Source organism: Bos taurus, chromosome 18 (assembly GCF_002263795.3).
Source record: "Bos taurus isolate L1 Dominette 01449 registration number 42190680 breed Hereford chromosome 18, ARS-UCD2.0, whole genome shotgun sequence".
NCBI classification, from domain to species: Eukaryota; Metazoa; Chordata; class Mammalia; order Artiodactyla; family Bovidae; genus Bos; species Bos taurus.
The window spans coordinates 57,581,226-57,601,092 of NC_037345.1; the positions used below are offsets into that span (position 1 = coordinate 57,581,226).

Genomic DNA, 19,867 nt, shown 5'->3' on the forward strand with positions numbered 1-19,867 from the left:
GCCCTTTCGGGAAAAAATTCTTTAATTTTCACAAGTTTGACTATGATCATAAACATTTTAGACACTTTCAGGAAGAAGCTATGGGACTGATGGAAAGTTTCTTTTACAGTTAGATAGAAATATTAATATATTTTTTACTTTTTTAAACTACAGAAACAAAAAGAAATGTCCATCAATCAATCAATTATCTTCTTTCTACTCTATTTTAGATATAATTAATCTTATTTCCTCATATAATGGGCTTCCCTGCTAGCTCAGATGGTAAAGAATCTGCCCTCAGTGTGAAGACCAGGATTCGATCTCTGGGTCAGAAAGATCTCCTGGAGAAGGGACTGGCAACCCACTCCAATATCCTTGCTTGGAGAATTCCATGGACAGAGGGCCCTTGCAGGCTACAGTCCATGGGATCACAAAGAGTCAGACATGGCTAACTAACACTTTATTAGTAGAATATTCATATTAATTAATATACATGCTTATTCTCCTAAAACGAGGCAATCAAAGAGGATCAGGCCAAAAGTATGGGGAACAGGTGTTACGCAGGTGTGATAGGTGTGCCTGACTTGTGAGAAAAATGGTATGGTGGCCCAGTGCTTAGCACTCTGCACTCTCACTGCCTCTGGCCCAGATTCAATCCCTGGTCTGGGAACTAAGACCCCACAAGCCCTAGGTCATGGCTTAAAAAAAAAGGAAGAAAGAAAACTAGTCTGCAATAACTGTCTTATCTTTTGGTTTTCAGCATTTTATGTTTTGTGATTGATTACATAGGTTTCTCATTTCGAAAGAAACTCAGATGTGATGTGCCTGTGATATTGAGACTTTTAGGAAATATATATTTGACCTTCATCCACAGTTCCTGGCTCACAGATTCATGCGTTCTTGGAATTTATTGATTGAAAAGAGATATGGCAGCTTCTTTGTTCATTTGCTCTTTGTTCTCAGTCCCTGAAAACACTTAAGGGCCACACCAGAGACCTGGGGTCAGATTTTGTATTTGGGGGTCCATGTCTGTATTGCATTCAGTGACACCATTTTTTTTTTCTTTTTTTTGCCTAAGGAGGGATCTGAACACTTGAGTCAATGTCATGCTCCACAGACCCTGGCCCTGGGGTCCTGGTGAACAAGAGGGGATGAGCTCTCTCCCTCACTCCTCACCTGTTGCGGGAACATTGCTGGACAAGCAGGCGCTGGAGAAGGCCAGGATCCGCAGGGCTGTGCAGCACACCTTCAGAGCGGCTGGTGTCCAGCAAAGGTCAAGCTGGGACGGTCAAAGAACAAGAAACAAGCAGTGTTGGTGAGGATGTGGGGTAAAGGGAACCCTTGGGCACTGCTGGTGGGAATGTGAATTGTGCAGCCACTATGGGGACACTGTGCAGGTTCCTCAAAACTAAAAATAGAACCTCAAGCACTTTCACTTTTGGCCTTTAAAGAAGATGAAATAGGCAATTTGAAAAGATATATGCGCCCCATGTTCATGGAAGTGTTATGTACATTATTGAAGACATGGAAACAACTTCCATATCCAATGATGAGAGAATGAATAAAGAAACTGCAGTGGCAGTGTGTGCATACTTGTGATCACTCTTCAGCTATAAAAGAGAAGGAAATCCTGCCTTTCCAATACATGGATGGTACGTGAGGGCATTAGGGTAATGAAACACGTTAGACACAGGAAGAAAAATACTGTATGATCTCACAGGTAGGTGGAACTGAAAAAAGAACAAACAACATAACGTCATAGATAAAGAGAAATAACTGGTGGTTCTCAGAGGTAGAGAGTGGGGTCTATGGCAAAATTGGCAAAAGTGGTCAGAAGGTACACATTTCCAGGAATAAAATAAATAAGTATGGACATGTAATGTACATCATGGTGACTATATTTAAAATGTTAAGGACACTAATACAGTTAACAATACTGTACTGTATATTTGAAAGTTGCTAAAAGACTAGATCTTAAAATTTCTCTTCACACAAAAAAATTTTAGCCTTATAGATATAAATGTTAATTAGGCATATGTGGTGATCATTTTGTAATATGTACATATATTAAATCATTACATTGTACACCTGAAACTAACACAATGTTATACCTGTATCTCAGAGAGAATATGTGTCTATGTATGTAAAAGATTTGAAAAACGTCAAGTTGGGGGCTTGGATTAGAGTGGTCCAAGACTAAGAGAGTGTTCCCTGCTTGACAGGCTCCAGTGGGCTTTCAACAGCTGCACAATCGATTACTTATGTTACATTTCCTCTGTGGAAATATACAATACGTAGTGTGGCTTCTAGTGTGGCTACTGTCCCTGATTTACTGATTAAATCTCCAGAGATGAAAACAATGAACACTGGATGAGTGCGAATGCCTTTGTGATAAAATTCACAATGCATTGGAAATAAAAGAGAAATTCCCTAAAAAGATGAAGGATATCTTTAGAGAACATCATACTTAATGGAGTAGCATAGGTTCCACCCTAGCAAGTCAACAAATATCGGTAAAAGGTATAACAATTGAAAGGAAAAAAGAAAGATTTATGTTCATAAAAGTTCTACATGTAGAAAAATCCAAAAGTTTATACCGATACATTTAGAGGTTTAACAAGAGAGCACAATGACTTGAGACAAATTCTAATTTGAAAAATCCATTGCAGACTTCCCTGTGGTCCATGATCAAGCATCTACCTTCTAAAGCAAGGGATGGGAATTTGATCCCTGGTAAGGGAACCAAGGTCCCACATGCGTTGCCACTCGGCCAAAAAAGATCAGTTACATTCTCATATCACAGTAATATAAAACTGTATGAGAGCCATTGACAGTTGCATCAAAAATTAGGATATACCTGGAATCTATCTAACATTTAGAAAGGTATACAGAAGAGGATATACAAAACCTCAATGGAGAAAATTATAAATCTGTCTTGAAGGACATTAAAGATATAAATGAATGGGAAAATATACCACATTAGGGGTTTGAAAAAAGAATATAAATATCCATTCTACTCAAAATAATGTGCAGAATCAAAATGTATGTCACCACATCCCAAGTGGACATCTGTGGAACTCAATAATTCCACTGTAAAATTTATTTATTTATTTATTTTCCACTGTAAAATTTAAAAGGAAGCAGACATTTCAAGGAAGGCACGGGTACCTTGAAAAAGAACAGTGTGTGAGGCCTGGCTGTGCAAGTTGTGAAGATACAGAACCCCCTGCCTGCTTGCTTAGTTGGACAGTCGTGTCTGACTCTTTGCCACCCCATGGACTGTAGCCCACAAGACTCCTGGGTCCATGGGATTGTCCAGGCAAGAATACTGGATTGGGTTGCCATTCTCTTCTCCAGGGTATGTTAGAGCATAGTAGAACAAAACTTTTGGACTGAAAGAGGGATGGTCAGGTAGACTAGTGGATCGGAAAAGGGAACCTAGAAATAAACCCCAACCACAGGAAGCATCATGTGCAATAGAAAAGGTGATAGAAAAAAGTGACAAAGAGATAGGCGTTTCAATTACTCTGTGGGCGACAGGGGATCTGAAGCCAGTCAAATGCAACTGCACCCCTAGCTCATATGGGAACCAAAATCAAGTGCAGATGGGCTGAAGATCTATTTAGAGAGACAAACAGTAGAGCTGCTACAAGACACTGCAGCAGGTGTCTCCATGAACTGCGGGGGATGGGGGGGGCAGGATTCCTGAACAACACAGAAACAACACCATCTCTAAGACAGACGCCGAAATCCCGAGCTGTATTAAAATGAAGAACTCTTCATAACAGACATCCCTGGGAGTGCCGAATTGAAAGCCATCAGGTGGGAGAAGACACTGATGACACAGATAACCATCAAAGTAACAGTAGTCAAAATATGAGTTTCTACAAATGCCTAAGGTAAAAGAAATATACAGAAATGAGCCCAAATGAGCAAGACTTTCATCGAGGGCAACGTATAAGGAGACCGTCAGGGAATAGAAAGCTGCCCCACGTAACTGCAGTCAGGAACCTGCACATTAAGACACTAACAGGGCATGACTACGAGTGCTCCAAGTAGCCAGCTATTAAAGTCTCTCAAAACACCAACTGCTGGGAAAGTGTGGAGCAGTGGTTGTTGAAATGTAAGTTGGCCCACACATTTGAGAGGAAAACAGCTTCTTATGGCAAGCTGAGTTTGTTCTTACATGAGGACCCAACACTTCCACTCCTTGGATGCATGTTCTAGAGCAGCCATGAGTAATGGTGGCCAAAACCCACATGTGGCAATTGAAGGGTTTAAAGACGGTTATAAGGCTGGGTGTTGGGAGGGGCCACATGAAGTGCTGTAAGGTGAAACAACACTGGGTTTCCAGATTTAGTACAAGAAAATGAATGTAGATGATTGTGGGCCCGATTCCAATGTGTCTGTCAGTTTGACCACATCACACACAAGCAATTCTGTTGAATTGAGTTGAATTTCAACTCAATCCAACTCAATGTTGACACTGTCTACCTGTAAATAGCATCACATCCTACAAGACTTCAGTTCTTCCAGACTGCCCCTCCAGTTTCATATGCCTGTTTCAAATCCAGGTTGTCACATGTACACCTGATCTGCTGGTTACTCATGATTCATTCAGTTCAGTCTCTCTGTCATGTCCGATTCTTGGAGATCCCATAGACTGCAGCACGCCAGGCCTCCCTGTCCATCACCAACTCCCGGAGTTTACTCAAACTCAAGTCCATTGAGTCGGTGATGCCATCCAACCATCTCATCCTCTGTCGTCCCCTTCTCCTCCCGCCTTCAATCTTTCCCAGTATCAGGGCCTTTTCCAATGAGTCCGTTCCTTGCATCAGGTGGTAAAGTGTTGGAGTTTCAGCTTCAGAATCAGTGCTTTCAATGAATATTGAGGACCGATCTCCTTTAGGATGGACTGGCTTGATGTCCTTGCAGTCCAAGGATTCTCAAGAGTCTTCTCCAACACCACAGTACAAAAGCATCAATTCTTCAGCAGTCAGCTTTCTTTATGGTCCAACTGTCACATCCATACATGACTACTGGAAAAAACATGGCTTTGACTAGACAGACCTTCATCGGCCAAGTAATGACTCTGCTTTTAAATATGCTGTCTAGGCTGGTCATAACTTTCCTGCCAAGAAGTAAGTGTCTTTTAATTTCATGGCTGCAGTCTCCATATTCAGTGATTTTGGAGCCCCCCAAAATAAAGTCTGCCACTGTTTCTACTGTTTCCCCATATGTTTTCCTTGAAGTGATGGGACTGGATGCCATGATCTTAGTTTTCTGAATGCTGAGTTTTAAGCCAACTTTATCACTTTCCACTTTCACTTTCATCAAGAGGCTCTTTAGTTCTTCACTTTCTGCCATAAGGGTGGTGTCATCTGCGTATCTGAGGTTATTGATATTTGTCCCAACAATCTTGATTACAACTTGTGCTTCATCCAGTCCAGCATTTCTCGTGATATACTAGGCATATAAGTTAAATAAGCAGGGTACAATATGCAGGCTTGATGTAGCTCTTTCCCGATTTGGAAGAGTCTGTTATTCCATGTCCAGTTCTAACTGTTGCTTGCTGTTCTGCAGACAGATTTCTCAAGAGGCAGGTCAGGTGGTCTGCTATTCCCATCTCTTTAAGAGGTTTCCAGAGTTTGTTGTGATCCACACGGTGAAAGGCTTTCCCATAGTCAATAAAGCAGAAGTAGATGTTTTTCTGGAATTCTCTTGCTTTTTCGGTGATCCAACAGATGTTGGCAATGTGATCTCTGCTTCCTCTGCCTTTTCTAAATCCAGCTTGAACATCTGGAAGTTCACAGTTCACGTATTGCTGAAGCCTGGCTTGGAGAATTTTGAGCATTACTTTACTAGTGTGTGAGAAGAGTGCAATTGTGCAGTAGTTTGAGCATTCTTTGACATTGCCTTTCTTTGGAATTGGAATGAAAACTGATCTTTCCCAGTCCTGTGGCCACTGCTGAGTTTTCCAACTTTGCTGGCATATTCAGTGCAGCACTTCCACAGCATCATCATTTAAGACTTGAAATAGCTCAACTGGAATTCCATCACCTCCACTAGCTTTGTGATGCTTCCTAATTGATGCTTCCTAAGGCCCACTTGACTTCCCATTCCAGGATGTCTGGCTCTAGGTGAGTGATCATACCATCGTGATTACCTGGGTCATGAAGATCTTTTTTGTACAGTTCTTCTGTGTATTCTTGCCACCTCTTTAATATCTTCTGCTTCTATTAGGTCCATACCATTTCTGTCCTTTATTGTGCCCATCGTTGTATGAAAAGTTCCCTTGGTACCTCTAATTTTCTTGAAGAGATCTCTAGTCTTCCCCCACTTAATTGTTTTCCTCTATTTCTTTGCATTGATTACGGAGGAAGGCTTTCTTATCTCTCCTTGCTGTTCTTTGAGACTCTGCATTCAGATGGGTATATCCTTCCTTTTCTCCTTTGCCTTTCGCTTCTCTTCTTTTCTCAGCTGTTTGTAGGCCTCCTCAGACAACCATTTGCATTTTTGCATTTCTTTTTCATGGGGATTGTCTTGATCACTGCCTCCTGTACAATGTAACGAACCTCCATAGTCCATAGTTCGTCAGGCACTCTGTCTATCAGATCCAATTCCTTAAATCTATTTCTCACTTCCACTGTATAATCGTGAGGAATTTGAGTTAGGTCATACCTGAATGGTCTAGTGGTTTTCCCCACTTTCTTCAATTTCAGTCTGAATTTGACAATAAGGAGTTCAAGATCTGAGCCACAGTCAGCTCCTGGTCTTGTTTTGCTGACTGTGTAGAGTTTATCCACCTTTGGTTGCTAAGAATATAATCACTCTGATTTCGGTGTTGACCATTTGGTGATGTTCATGTGTAGTCTTCTCTTCTATTGTTGGAAGAGGGTGTTTGCTATGACCAGTGTATTCTCTTGGCAAAATTCTATTAGCCTTTGCCCTGCTTCATTCTGTACTCCAAGGCCAAATTTGCCTGTTACTCCTAGTATTTCTTGACTTCCTACTTTTGTATTCCAGTCCCCTATAATGAAAAGGACATCTTTCATGAGTGTGAGTTCTAGAAAGTCTTGTAGGTTTTCATAGAACCGTTCAACTTCAGCATTACTGGTAGGATCATGGACTTGGATTAATGTGATATTGAATGGTTTGCCTTGGAAATGAACAGAGATCATTCTGTCATTTTTGAGATTGCATCCAAGTACTGCACTCAGACACTTTTGTTGACTATGATGGCTACTCCATTTCTTCTAAGGGATTCTTGTCCGCAGTAGTAGATATAATGGTCATCTGAGTTAAATTCGCCCATTCCAGTCCATCTTAGTTTGCTGATTCCTAAAATGTCAATGTTCAGTCTTGCCATCTCCTGTTGACCACTTTCAATTTACCTTGATTCACAGACCTAACATCCAGGTTCCTATGCAATATTATTCTTTACAGCATTGGACTGTACTTCCATCACCAGTCACATCTACAACTGGGTGTTATTTTTGCTTTGGCTCCGGCTCATCATTCTGTCTGGTGTTATTTCTCCACTGATCTCCAGTAGCATATTGGGCACCTACTGACCTGGGGAGTTCATCTTTCAGTGTCCTATCTTTTTGCCTTTTCATACTGTTCATGGGGTCCTCAAGGCAATACTGAAGCAGTTTGGCATTCCCTTCTCCAGTGGACCACGTTTTGTCAGAACTCTCCACCATGACCCGTCTGTCTTGGGTGGCCCTATATGGCATGGCTCATAGTTTCATTGAGTTAAACAAGGCTGTGGTTCATGTGATCGAATTGGTTAGTTATCTCCCACTGAAACGTGAAACTGAGTTCTGTTATGATGCTGGGATGGAAATTCACTTGGCTAATCAAGAGAACTCTTTGAGGCTGCCTTCTAGAATTAAATAAATGCTGGCCTTATGGCGAAACACTTCCTTACCCACCAGGAAAGAAGTGCTGTGCTGCTGTGATGTGCTTATTCCCTCAGTCATTTCCTACACTGTGGACCACATGGACTACAGCCCGCCAGGTTCCTCTGTCCATGGGGATTCTCCAGGCAAGAACACTGGAAGTCAGTTGCCATGCCTTTCTCCAAGGGACCTCCCCAACCCAGGGATCAAACCCTGGTGTCTCCCATTGCAGGTGGATTCTTTACCAGTTGAGTCACCAGGGAAGCCCAAGAACACTGGAGTGGGTAGTCTATCCCTTCTCCAGGGGAACTTCCTGACCCAGGAGTTGAACCAGGTCTCCAGCATTGCAGGCAGATTCTTTTTTTTTTTTGTCTATATGTACTTTATTATTATTATTTTTTTATAAGTAGAACTCTAAAGTTGGAAGGAAGTTTTGGTGAATTTATCCTCATCAAATGTTTCATAATTTGGACATTTTCTATTTAGTATAGATTTCCCCCTAGACACACTATATTATACGGGCAAGGTTCTACTTTATGTAAATAATTAAATATGAGGAATGTCAAAGAAGAGGACTAGGGAGTAATTCATCAGTTGATTCATAAAATATTTGCTAAATGCCTATCTTACATTTGAACAAATTGCTTAACTTCTGACAGGTGAGCTTCGTTTCCTTAAACGTGAAGATAATGTCTATCACAGGGCTACTATTAGGATTAAATAAGACAAAGTATGTGAAATTGCCCTGCATATCACCTGCTCAATATGGGATTTCAGTGGTGATTTTTTTTTTTTATTGCCATACCTCATTTTACTGTGCTTTGCTTTAGTGAGCTTTATAGATACATGTTTTTTTTTTTTTTTTTTCCTTGTTAATTTTCTGTTTAGTTGATCTATCCATAAGTGTGAGTGGGGTTTTAAAGTCTCCCACTATTATTGTGTTATTGTTAATTTCTCCTTTCATACTTGTTAGGATTTGTCTTACATACTGCGGTGCTCCCATGTTGGGTGGATATATATTTATAATTGTTTTATCTTCTTCTTGGATTGATCCTTTGATCATTATGTAGTGACCTTCTTTGTCTCTTTTCACAGCCTTTGTTTTAAAGTCTAATTTATCTGATACGAGTATTGTGACTCCTGCTTTCTTTTGGTCCCAATTTGCATGGAAAATCTTTTTCCAGCCCTTCACTTTCAGTCTGTATGTGTCCCCTGTTTTGAGGTGGGTCTCTTGTAGACAACATATGTAGGGGTCTTGTTTTTGTATCCATTCAGCCAGTCTTTGTCTTTTGGTTGGGGCATTCAACCCATTTACGTTTAAGGTAATTACTAATAAGTATGATCCCGTTGCCATTTACTTTATTGTTTTGGGTTCGAGTTTATACACCGTTTTTGTGTTTCCTGTCTAGAGAATATCCTTTAGTATTTGTTGGAGAGCTGGTTTGGTGGTGCAGAATTCTCTCAGCTTTTGCTTGTCTGAAAAGCTTTTGATTTCTCCTTCATACTTGAATGAGATCCTTGCTGGGTACAATAATCTGGGCTGTAGGTTATTTTCTTTCATCATTTTAAGTATGTCTTGCCATTCCCTCCTGGCTTGAAGAGTTTCTATTGAAAGATCAGCTGTTATCCTTATGGGAATTCCCTTGTGTGTTATTTGTTGTTTTTCCCTTGCTGCTTTTAATATTTGTTCTTTGTGTTTGATCTTTGTTAATTTGATTAATATGTGTCTTGGGGTGTTTCTCCTTGGGTTTATCCTGTTTGGGACTCTCTGGATTTCTTGGACTTGGGTGCTTATTTCCTTCCCCATTTTAGGGAAGGTTTCAACTATTATCTCCTCAAGTATTTTCTCATGGTCTTTCTTTTTGTCTTCTTCTTCTGGAACCCCTATGATTCGAATGTTGTAGCGTTTAATATTGTCCTGGAGGTCTCTGAGATTGTCCTCATTTCTTTTAATTCGTTTTTCTTTTATCCTCTCTGATTCATTTATTTCTACCATTCTATCTTCTAATTCACTAATCCTATCTTCTGCCTCTGTTATTCTACTATTTGTTGGCTCCAGAGTGTTTTTAATTTCATTTATTGCATTATTCATTATATATTGACTCTTTTTTATTTCTTCTAGGTCCTTGTTAAACCTTTCTTGCATCTTCTCAATCCTTGTCTCCAGGCTATTTATCTGTGATTCCATTTTAGTTTCAAGATTTTGGATCAATTTCACTATCACTATTTGGAATTCTTTATCAGGTAGATTCCCTATCTCTTCCTCTTTTGTTTGGTTTGGTGGGCATTTATCCTGTTCCTTTATCTGCTGAGTATTCCTCTGTCTCTTCATCTTGTTTAAATTGCTGAGTTTGGGAGTCCTTTCTGTATTCTGGCAGTTTGTGGAGTTCTCTTTATTGTGGCGTTTCCTCGCTGTGTGTGGGTATGTAGAGGTGGCTTGTCAAGGTTTCCTGGTTAGGGAAGCTTGTGTCGGTGTTCTGGTGGGTGGAGCTGTATTTCTTCTCTTTGTTCAGTCGCGCTATGGGGAGGGAGGGAGGGATGCTGCAAACAAATGACACTGGCGTGTGCTCGCAGTGCCTCAGCCACACTGGGTCTGCCCCCGCTCACGGCGCGTGTAGCCTCCCTGCCCACACTGCTCAGGCTCTAGGTTGTTCCGCCGGGAACAATCCGAGGCTGGCCCTGGGCTGCATGCACCTGCCAGGTCCAAGCCGCTCAGGTTCAGGCACTCAGGTAGTCCTCAGAGGCGCAGACTCAGTTGGGGCTGCGTTTTGTGCTCTTCCCAGGTCCGAGCAGCTCAGGTGATGAGGTGTTTGGCGAGCGCCAATGCTGCGACTTATCGCCTCCCCGCCACTTGGTTATCTGGGTGTAAAACTGGCGCACCTTCTCAGGCAGATGTTGACCGTCCAGACCCCCAATAAGTTTTAGTTAGCAAAGAAGCCAGTTTTATAGATAATGTCTCTCTGGGGCTGCGATTGCCCCCTTCCAGCCCTGCTGCCTGTCACCGGAGGGGGAAGGTTTGCAGCCGGCTACCTCTGTTTAGTCCTTTGTTCCGTGTGCGGGCTGGCGGTGTCTTAGGTTAGGGCTGGCTTTTCGCATGGTAGATATCCCACAGTCTGGTTTGCTAGCCCAAATTATTTCGCTGAGATAGTGCTCAAGGTATTCAGGCCAGATTCTTACTCAGCGATGCAGCCCGCGCCGCGCCTCCCTGCCCAGCCCCCGCTTGCTAATGGCGGATGCAGGCGTCTGCGCTGCTTCTCCGCTGGAGGAGTTACCGTAGGGCTCGCAATCTGCGAGTTTTAATTGTTTATTTATTTTTTCTCCCTGTTATGTTGTCCTCTGTGCTTCCAAAGCTCGGCACGGATTTGGCAGTGAGAAGGTTTCCTGGTGTTTGGAAACTTCTCTCTTTTTAAGACTCCCTTCCCGGGACGGAACTCCGTCCCTCCCTCTTTTGTCTCTTTTATTGTCTTCAATATTTTTTCCTACCTCCTTTCGAGGAGTTGGGTTGCTTTTCTGGGTGCCTGATGTCCTCTGCCGGCATTCAGAAGTTGTTTTGTGGAATTTACTCGACGTTTAAATGCTCTTTTGATGAATTTGTGGGGGAGAAAGTGTTTTCCCCGTCCTACTCCTCCGCCATCTTGGCGCCTTCCCTCTGCAGGCAGATTCTTTACTGACTGTGTGGATCACAACAAACTGTGGGAAATTGTTCAAGAGATAAGAAGACCAGACTACCTTACCTGCCTCCTACAAAACCTGTTTGCAGGTCAAGAAGCAACAGTTAGAACCAGACATGGAACAAGAGACTGGTTCAAAATCGGGGAAGGAGTACGTCACAGCTGCATACTGTCACCTTGCTTTTCTAACTTATATGCAGAGTACATCATGAGAAATGCTGGGCTGGACAAAGCACTAGCTGGAATCAAGATTGCCAGGACAAGTAACAATAACCTCAGATATGCAGGTGACACCACCCTTATGGTGGAAAGTGAGAAGGAAACTAAACAGCCTCTACATGAAGGTGAAAGAGGAGAGTGAAAAATCTGGCTTCAAACCCAACATTCAAAAAACTAAGTTCATGGCATCTCGTCCCATCACTTCATGGCAAATAGATGGGGAAACAATGACAGACTTTATTTTGGGGGGCTCCAAAATCACAGCAGATGGGGACAGCAGCCATGAAATTAAAACATGCTTGATCCTTGGAAGAAAAGCTATATTTCCTTCCAAACCTAGACAGCATATTGAAGAGCAGAGACATTACTTTGCTGATAAAGTTCTGTATAGTCAGAGCTATGGTTTTTCCAGTAGTCATGTATGGATGTGCGAGCTGGACTATAAAGAAATTGAGTGCCAAAGAATTGATGCTTTTGAACTGTGGTGTTGGAGAAGACTCTTGAAAGTCCCTTGGAATGCAAGGAGATCCAACCAATCCATCCTAAAGGAAATCAACCTTGAATATTCACTGGAAGTGTTGCAGGAAGGGGGACCCCTTCCAGGGCCTGAAACTGGGCTCTTGTCCAACACTCAGAAATGGATTGTCCGAAGAGACATATGTGCTGACAAAGCAAGAGCCCAGAGGGTTCTGAGCTTGCCAGGCGAACTCTCTTTCTGCAGGTCTCAGCCCTGCATCTCCAGGATCCTGGTGCTGGAGATGGGGGCAGCGTCCAGGGTGGGAAACCCTGGAACCCAGCTCAGCTGTGCAGGAGGGTTGCTGTCAGCAACACAGAGCAGCTGCAGTGCCTGGCTCTCTGAGATGAGAAGGGACGAGGTGTTCTGCAGAATCTTGAGGGCTTTTGGGGAAAGCCCAGCAGGAGAGCTGGGGGAGGCTGAGTTCTCACCATCCGGCCTTCCCAGGATCTATTAGCATCTGTGCATATATCTTTGTGTATATTGCATGTGTGTGTGGTCTAGTGCATGGGAGGTGGGGCGGGGTGGTGATTTTCTCGCTGTTCTTCCCATATCTGATCGCACTCAAGTGCACACACCCCCCTCCTTGGAGGCGGTCCTAGGAGCAGGACCCAGCCCTGGAGAGCAGAGGTCCTGTCCTACCTGTGATGTTTCTGAAGGAGAGGCTGATGCGGAGGTTCCTCAGGGCATCTGGGGCAGAAAGACATGGGCTTGCTGCAGAGGAGGAGTGGGATGGAAACTGACCAGCACCCCAGGAGGGAAACCAGGAAGCGGAGGGCTGTCCTTCACGGCCACTCCCCACCTCAGCTCCCAGTGCGTAGACCCATAGAAGAGTAGGCTGGCCTTCTCTCTACACACTCACACACACACACACACACACACACACACACACACACACACCACTGCCCTGAGGGACTCAGCCACCCCTCCACACTCATAGGAGACATTGAGCTGGATGGCTCTCTCCATGGTCACCTGAGATCCTTGGAGATTCACCCAACATGTGAGGTCAGTGCTGTGGTCCTGGGGCCTCAGGGTGGGGGTGAACTTCAAGGAATGCAGAGTCTCTGGGTGCAGCAGCAGCAGCGGTACCATGTCCGCATCCTCCAGCCCAGGTCCAGGTGCCTCCGTCTGGGAGGAAGTGCCCCAAATGTGGGGAAGGAAGGAGGAAGCCCCAACAGGAAGCCAGGAAGGCAGCAGGTGATGAAGACTGGCTGGCGAAGAAGGGGGAGGTGGACTCCATAGGCGGGTCTGGGAGGGTATCGATGAGAAGTCAGGCTGTTTCACGTTCTCCCTCCAACCTCTCCCCCCTCCCCTCTGCCGCAGGCTGCAGGGGAGAGCATGAAGCCCCAGAGCTGGCAAGGTTTCACCATATGTGACTCTGAAATGTTGTTGTTTACTCACTATGCTGTGTCCGACTCTGCGGCCCCAGGGACCATAGCCCGCTGGACTTCTCAACCCATGGGATTACCCAGGCAAGAATACTGGAGTGGGTTGCCATTTTGTTCTCCAGGGAATCTTCCCAACCCAGGTACTGAACCCACATCTTCTGCATTGCAGCCTGACTCTTTACCACCGAGATACCAGGGAAGCCCGGATGTGACATGATCACCTTCCGAATGATTTTCATGTTCACCATGGGATCGCCCCGGGAGCAGTGAAACCAGAAAAAGAGAAACAAAGTCCAGCCCTGGTCATCCGGCTTGACCCACCTACAGCTGAAAAACACCAAACGTTCTGGAAAAGAATATTGAAAAATTTATCAAAACCATTCCCCTTCAGGCAGGAAAAAAGTTTCCAGACCCCCAAACAGTGGAGGATGGAGCCCAGGAAGGAAAACTTGAACATTAAAGCTCCTTTGCCCAGAAGGGTTGTCAGAACACGGCACAGGCCTACGGGTCTACGTGGACCTGAGTGTCTGTAGGACCAGCCCCCGGGGCACTGCTGCTGCTGCTGTCACTTCAGTCGTGTCCGACTCTGTGCGACCCCATAGACAGCAGCCCACCAGGCTCCCCCGTCCCTGGGATTCTCCAGGCAAGAACACTGGAGTGGGTTGCCATTTCCTTCTCCAATGCATGAAAGTGAAAAGTGAAAGTGAAGTCCTCAGTCGTGTCTGACCCTCAGCGACCCCATGGACTGCAGCCCACCAGGCTCCTCCGTCCATAGGATTTTCCAGGCAAGAGTATTGGAGTGGGGTGCCATTGCCTTCTCCGGGGCACAGGCCCATGCAAAATGGGGTGGCTGAAGTGAGCGCCTTGCCCCGCTCAGTGCAGACCCCCGAAGCCCGGACTTCACAAGAATGGCATTCAGGACCCCTCACACTGCATGCCCTTGTTTTCAAAGCCACGTGAAGGCTCAAGCCATGTATGGAAATAACCTGTGATGTCAATGCTCTTTAGGATTGATATTTCATAAGGTTTCCTAAATTTGACAGTGCCCCTAAACATTCTACACCCTCCCAGTAACCAGTTCTGGAAACCAAAACAAACAAACAAAAAAAACCCTTTCTTTAATATTTATTTAGAAATACTCTGTTTACATTTGTTAGTTTCTTAAAGTGTAAAAATCTTAAAATTTTTTCAGAGGGAGGAAGGATAAATTGGGAGATTGGGATTGACAAATACACACTACTGTATCTAAAATAGATAACCAACAAGGACCAACTGTACAGCCCAGGGAAGTATACTAACAATGTTGTAAAAAAGTATAATGGGAAAGAATCTGGGGAGAATATATGTATATCACTGAAACACTTTGCTGTACTGTGAAACTAATACAGCATTAGAAATCAATTATATTTTAATTTTTAAAAAGTCACATCCAGACTAAAGAATTCAAATTAACAAGAAAAAGACTGCCCAATTTTTATTTTTTTTAAAATTACATAGAAGTGATTTTTATTTTTTAAATTTTATTTTATTTTTAAACTTTACAATACTGTATTAGTTTTGCCAAATATTGAAATGAATCCGCCACAGGGATACCTGTGTTCCCCATCCTGAACCCTCCTCCCTCCTCCCTCCCCATACTCTCCCTCTGGGTCGTCCCAGTGCACCAGCCCCAAGCATCCAGTATCGTGCATCGAACCTGGACTGGCGACTCGTTTCATACATGATATTATACATGTTTCATTGCTATTCTCCCAAATCTCCCCATCCTCTCCCACTCCCACAGAGTCCATAAGACTGATCTATACATCAGTGTCTCTTTTGCTGTCTCGAAAGAATACATTTGAATCAGTTCTAATGAGATGGATGAAACTGGAACCTAGTATACAGAGTGAAGTAAGCCAGAAAGAAAAACACCAATACAGTATACTAACGCATATATATGGAATTTAGAAAGATGGTACCAATTTTTATTTTAAGTGGGCAAAGATCGAAACAGGAATTTCACTAAAGAAGATATTCAGATGGCTCAACATCATTGTACATGAGGGAAAGAAACTAAAAAGGCAAGGAGATACCGTCACAGTGGAGTGCAGTGCTGAAAACTGACCGTGTAGGTAATACAAGTGCTCCTGAGGGTGTACAAAGCTCAGAACCCTCACATATGCCATGGGATATAAACTCATTTAACTACTCAGAAGAACTCTCTGAGGCCACCTTCTCAAACTAAGTATATGCCAAATTTATGATGAAGCAGTTCCACACCCACCAGGAGGAAAGTGCTAGCCCTCCTATTTTCATCACACCATTCACGTCAACATTACTTTGAATGAGCCAAAATTTGCAAACGAAGGCAATGTCATCATATTTTAGAGTCCATACAGAACTGGAGGAATAGTCATACATAAAATACTATTTTCAAGACAAAACCAAGCAATACCAACAATGAGTTATTGATACATGTAAAAACATGAGTAATCCCATACTAAGCGAGGTAAGTCAGAAAGTCGCCTTTCAATGGCATTGACTCTTCCCACTGTCACGCAGTCATCTCCACAAATAAAGGCTCGTGGATGCAAACGACACAGGGTTGGAGGCGAGAGTTTCCAGGGAGAAGCAAACTGTGATGTCCCCACGTCTGTCCTCTGGGCTCTGCATCCTCAGGTGAATCTCGTCATGAGAGGGAGCGAGGCTCAGCCATACCCCTCAGCCCAGCTCCTAGTGGCCACCACACCTGCAGAGCCAATAGAGTCTCAGGTCCGAGAGTCAGACCCATTTCATTCATTCTGGGCTCTGCCTCAAGGCATATGCGACCTTAGTTCCTCAACCCAGGATCGAGCCCCTGCCCCCTGCAGTGGAAACTCACAGGCTCAACCACTGGACCAACAGGGAAGGCCCTGGAGAGTCACACAGCTTAGCTCCAGGCAGGACAGGACCGCCCAGCCCCACCGGCAACTCCAGAGCCATTCCCCGGACGTCCGCGCAGGGGCACAGGGGTGCTCACCTGGTGTAGTAGGTCCAGGTGAGGCCATAGGTGAGGAGGAAGCCAGCCCCCATGAGGGCCCCTCTGATCAGGGTGAGGACCAGGGGCCAGGAGCCCTGCTGCTCCTCAGTCTCACAGCTGCAGGGAGGGGGGCCTTCTGGGGAAGGGAGAGGGGTTGAAGCTCAGTCCCCAGACCCAGCTCTCTCAAAGGCACACACCTGCCAAGGCTGCCCACCCCCAGGACCTGTCCTGTAACTCACTCTGCATAGAGAGGCTGAAGGAAACTTGCTGGGAGCCCAGAGGGTTCTGCGCTCGGCAGGTGACTTCTCCATCTCCAGCCGGTACTTGTGGTATCTCCAAGACCCCGGTGCTGGAGATGGGGGTAGCCTCCAGAGTGGGAGACCCTTGGAACCAGCTCAGCTGTGCAGAGGGATTGCTGTCAGCAACACACAGCAGCTGCAGCGCCTGGCCTTCTGAGATGAGAATAGATGCGGTGTTCTGCAGAATCTTGAGGGCTTTGGGGGAAAGCCCAGTGGGAGAGCTGGGGGAGGCTGACGTCTCCTCCTCCCTCCTTCCCAGGATCTCCTGGCTTCGCTTTGTCCTCCCCTGGCTGGCCAGCTGGGTTCCCTGTGGTCCCAGGGCTGGACCTTCCCACCCTAAGCAGGCTGAGCCAACGTGTCTGGGCCTCGTATCTTCAGGGGAGGCTTGGTGTCTCAATGGGACAGGCCTGGGCTGTTTGGTGGAAAGAAAACCCAGAGCCTCAAGGCTTGAGATGTTGATTCAGTGAAGGCAGCAGGAGATGGGACAAAGGAGGCTTTTGTGCAAGAAAGCCACACAATAGAACCATGGTGAAGGAAATGGGCTTTGAACAGGGTGTGTGAGTGTGTATATATGTGGGGTGTATGTGTGTGTGCCTGTGTGAATGTGTGCCTGAGTGCACGTGTGCCTGAGTGCACATGTATATGTCCATGAGTGTATGTGTACATGATGGGTGCCTGTGCTGTGGGTATATCTCTGTGTATATGTGTGATGTGTATGTGCCTGTGTGTATGGGCGTTTCTGTGTGTGTCTCAGTGTATGTTCACGTGTATGTACTATATGTGTGTGCCTGTGTGTGTGAGTCTCAGTGTGTATTGCATGTGTGTGTGGTCTAGTGCATGGGAGGTGGGGCAGGGTGGTGATTTTCTCCTTGCTCCTCCCCTATCTGATCACATTCAAGCCCACTCCCCTGCCCCACCTTGGAGGTAGTCCCAGGAGCAGGACCCAGCCCTGGAGAGGAGAGGTCCTGTCCTACCTGTGACATTTTTGAAGGAGAGGCTGATGTGGAGGTTCCTCGGAATATCTGGGGCAGAAAGACACGGGCTTGCTGCAGAGGGAGGAGTGGGATGGAAACTGACCAGCACCCCAGGAGGGAAACATGGAAGGAGGGGTGGGTGTCCTTCACGGCCACTCCCCACCTCAGCTCCCAGGGCGCAGACCCACAGACGAGTAGGCTGGCCTTCTCTCTACACACACACACACACACACACACCACTGCCCTCAGGGACCCCATCACCCCTCCACACTCACAGGAGACGTTGAGAAGGACGGTTCTCTCTAGGGTCACCTGCTGGAATGTCACCAGACAGGTAAGGTTGGTGCCGTGGTCCTGGGCCCTCGGGGTGAGGGTGATCTCCGAGGAGTGGAGGGTGTCTGGCTTCATGGCATCAAGGGCGTCCCCCGCCCAGGAGAACAGGAGAGGGTGTAGCTCATCACAGGCTAGTGACAGTCTGCAGGTCAGCTTTGTGGGGCGGCCGGACTCCAGAGGCTCCAGAAAATGGATGTCGGGTTTCCCTGGAGAAAGGGAGATGAGGAGACAGAGGGAGATGCCTGGACGCAGGGGTGTGGGGACCCAGAGGGTCAGGGTCACAACTCCTTCCCAGTTCTGGGTCTCTTGTGAACCCTCAAACCCCAAGACCTGGAGCAGGGAGGGCTCCTATACCCTGTTCCTGTTCTAATAGAGGAGTCTCCATGGGCCAGGGTCCTCTCCTGGGCCCCCTGTCATACCTGTCACCAGCAAATTCAGCTTTTTATCTCTGTAACTGTATCTCACATCATATCCTCTCTCCACTCGGAAGTAGTAGACTCCTGAGTCGCTCAGCCTGGCCTGTCTGATGCTCAGGGAGCAGTCATTGTTGTTGGGGTCCCCGAGGAGGCTGAATCGGCCCTGGGTCTCTGGTTTCACTCGTTTCCTTGGGTCGTTTGTGGCCACAGCATCATTGGTGTGCTGGTCTTTTTCCCGGAACCAGTAGATGAAAAGTTCGCCAGAGTAATACCGGGGATATCCCGAATTCCAGGGGTAGGAGAAGGAGCAGGTCACGCGGACGTCCATGCACGCCTTCACCGCCACTGATTCCTGCACTTCGAGCCCGAACCCTGCCATTTCCTGCAGGGACCCTGGGGAACACAGAGGCTCAGCGGCAGCTCCAGCCCCTCCCCACGCGTGCTCCCCTCCCCCAGCCGTGAGCCCCGTCCCCCACCTCCCCCACTCACCCCCCCACAGCAGGGGCAGCAGCAGCAGGGGCACCATGTCAGCATCCGCCAGCACAGAGCCGGTTCAGGTCCCTCTGCTGGGGAGGGAAGCACCCCGAATGTGGGGAGGGAACGAGGAAGCCCCAACAGGAAGCCAGAGGGTGACAGAGACAGAGCCTTGGCCAAGCAGAGAAGGGGAACTTGGACGCCCCAGGCCATGGAGGAGGGGCGGCCCTGAGAAGGCAGAAGGTCCCACCCCACACCCCACACCCCAGGGGGAGGTCCTGAGGCCCCCAGAGGCCGAGAGGCTTCACTGCACGTGGCTCTGACATGACCACCCATCCAGTGATGCTCGGGTCCACGGTGGGATCGCCCAGCAGCCGGCACAACCAGAAAAGAGAAACCAGGTCCAGCCCTGGTCATCGGGTGGGACTGACCCTGCAACAGAGAAACACTGAACTTTCCAGGAAAGAACATTGAAAGATTTCTCAAAACTATTCAGACTTGGGCAGGAAGACTCACATACGCTGGAGGGTGGAACCCAGGAAGGAAAGCTGAGCGTGAAAAGCTCCTTTGCCCAGAAGGGTTTTCAGAACAGGGCACACGGGCTGTGTGTCGTCATGGATCTGAGGGTCTGTGGGACCAGCCGACCAGGACAGGCCCATGCAGTGGGGTGGTAAAGGAAGAACTTTGCCCCA

General features: G+C 46.2%; 1 protein-coding gene across 3 annotated transcripts in view; it reads right to left on the bottom strand.

Annotated features, from left to right (window-relative positions):
* LOC100300478 (sialic acid-binding Ig-like lectin 5) overlaps positions 1 to 19,292 on the bottom strand; it is a 35,652-nt gene extending 16,360 nt beyond the window's left edge. For 2 of the 3 annotated variants that reach the window (XM_059877138.1, XM_059877137.1), the window contains exons 1-3: positions 19,191 to 19,292; positions 18,705 to 19,094; positions 18,228 to 18,491 (exon numbers count right to left, since the gene is read on the bottom strand). In XM_059877138.1, coding sequence (XP_059733121.1) covers positions 18,228 to 18,491; positions 18,705 to 19,094; positions 19,191 to 19,227 — 691 coding nt within the window. In that variant the 5' untranslated portion in view covers positions 19,228 to 19,292. Of the gene's footprint in view, positions 1 to 15,120; positions 16,410 to 16,679; positions 16,816 to 16,918; positions 17,174 to 17,952; positions 18,001 to 18,227; positions 18,492 to 18,704; positions 19,095 to 19,190 lie in introns of those variants that run through there. The other variant, XM_002683769.6, reaches the window with a different exon arrangement.
* Between the last annotated feature and the right edge of the window lie 575 nt (positions 19,293 to 19,867).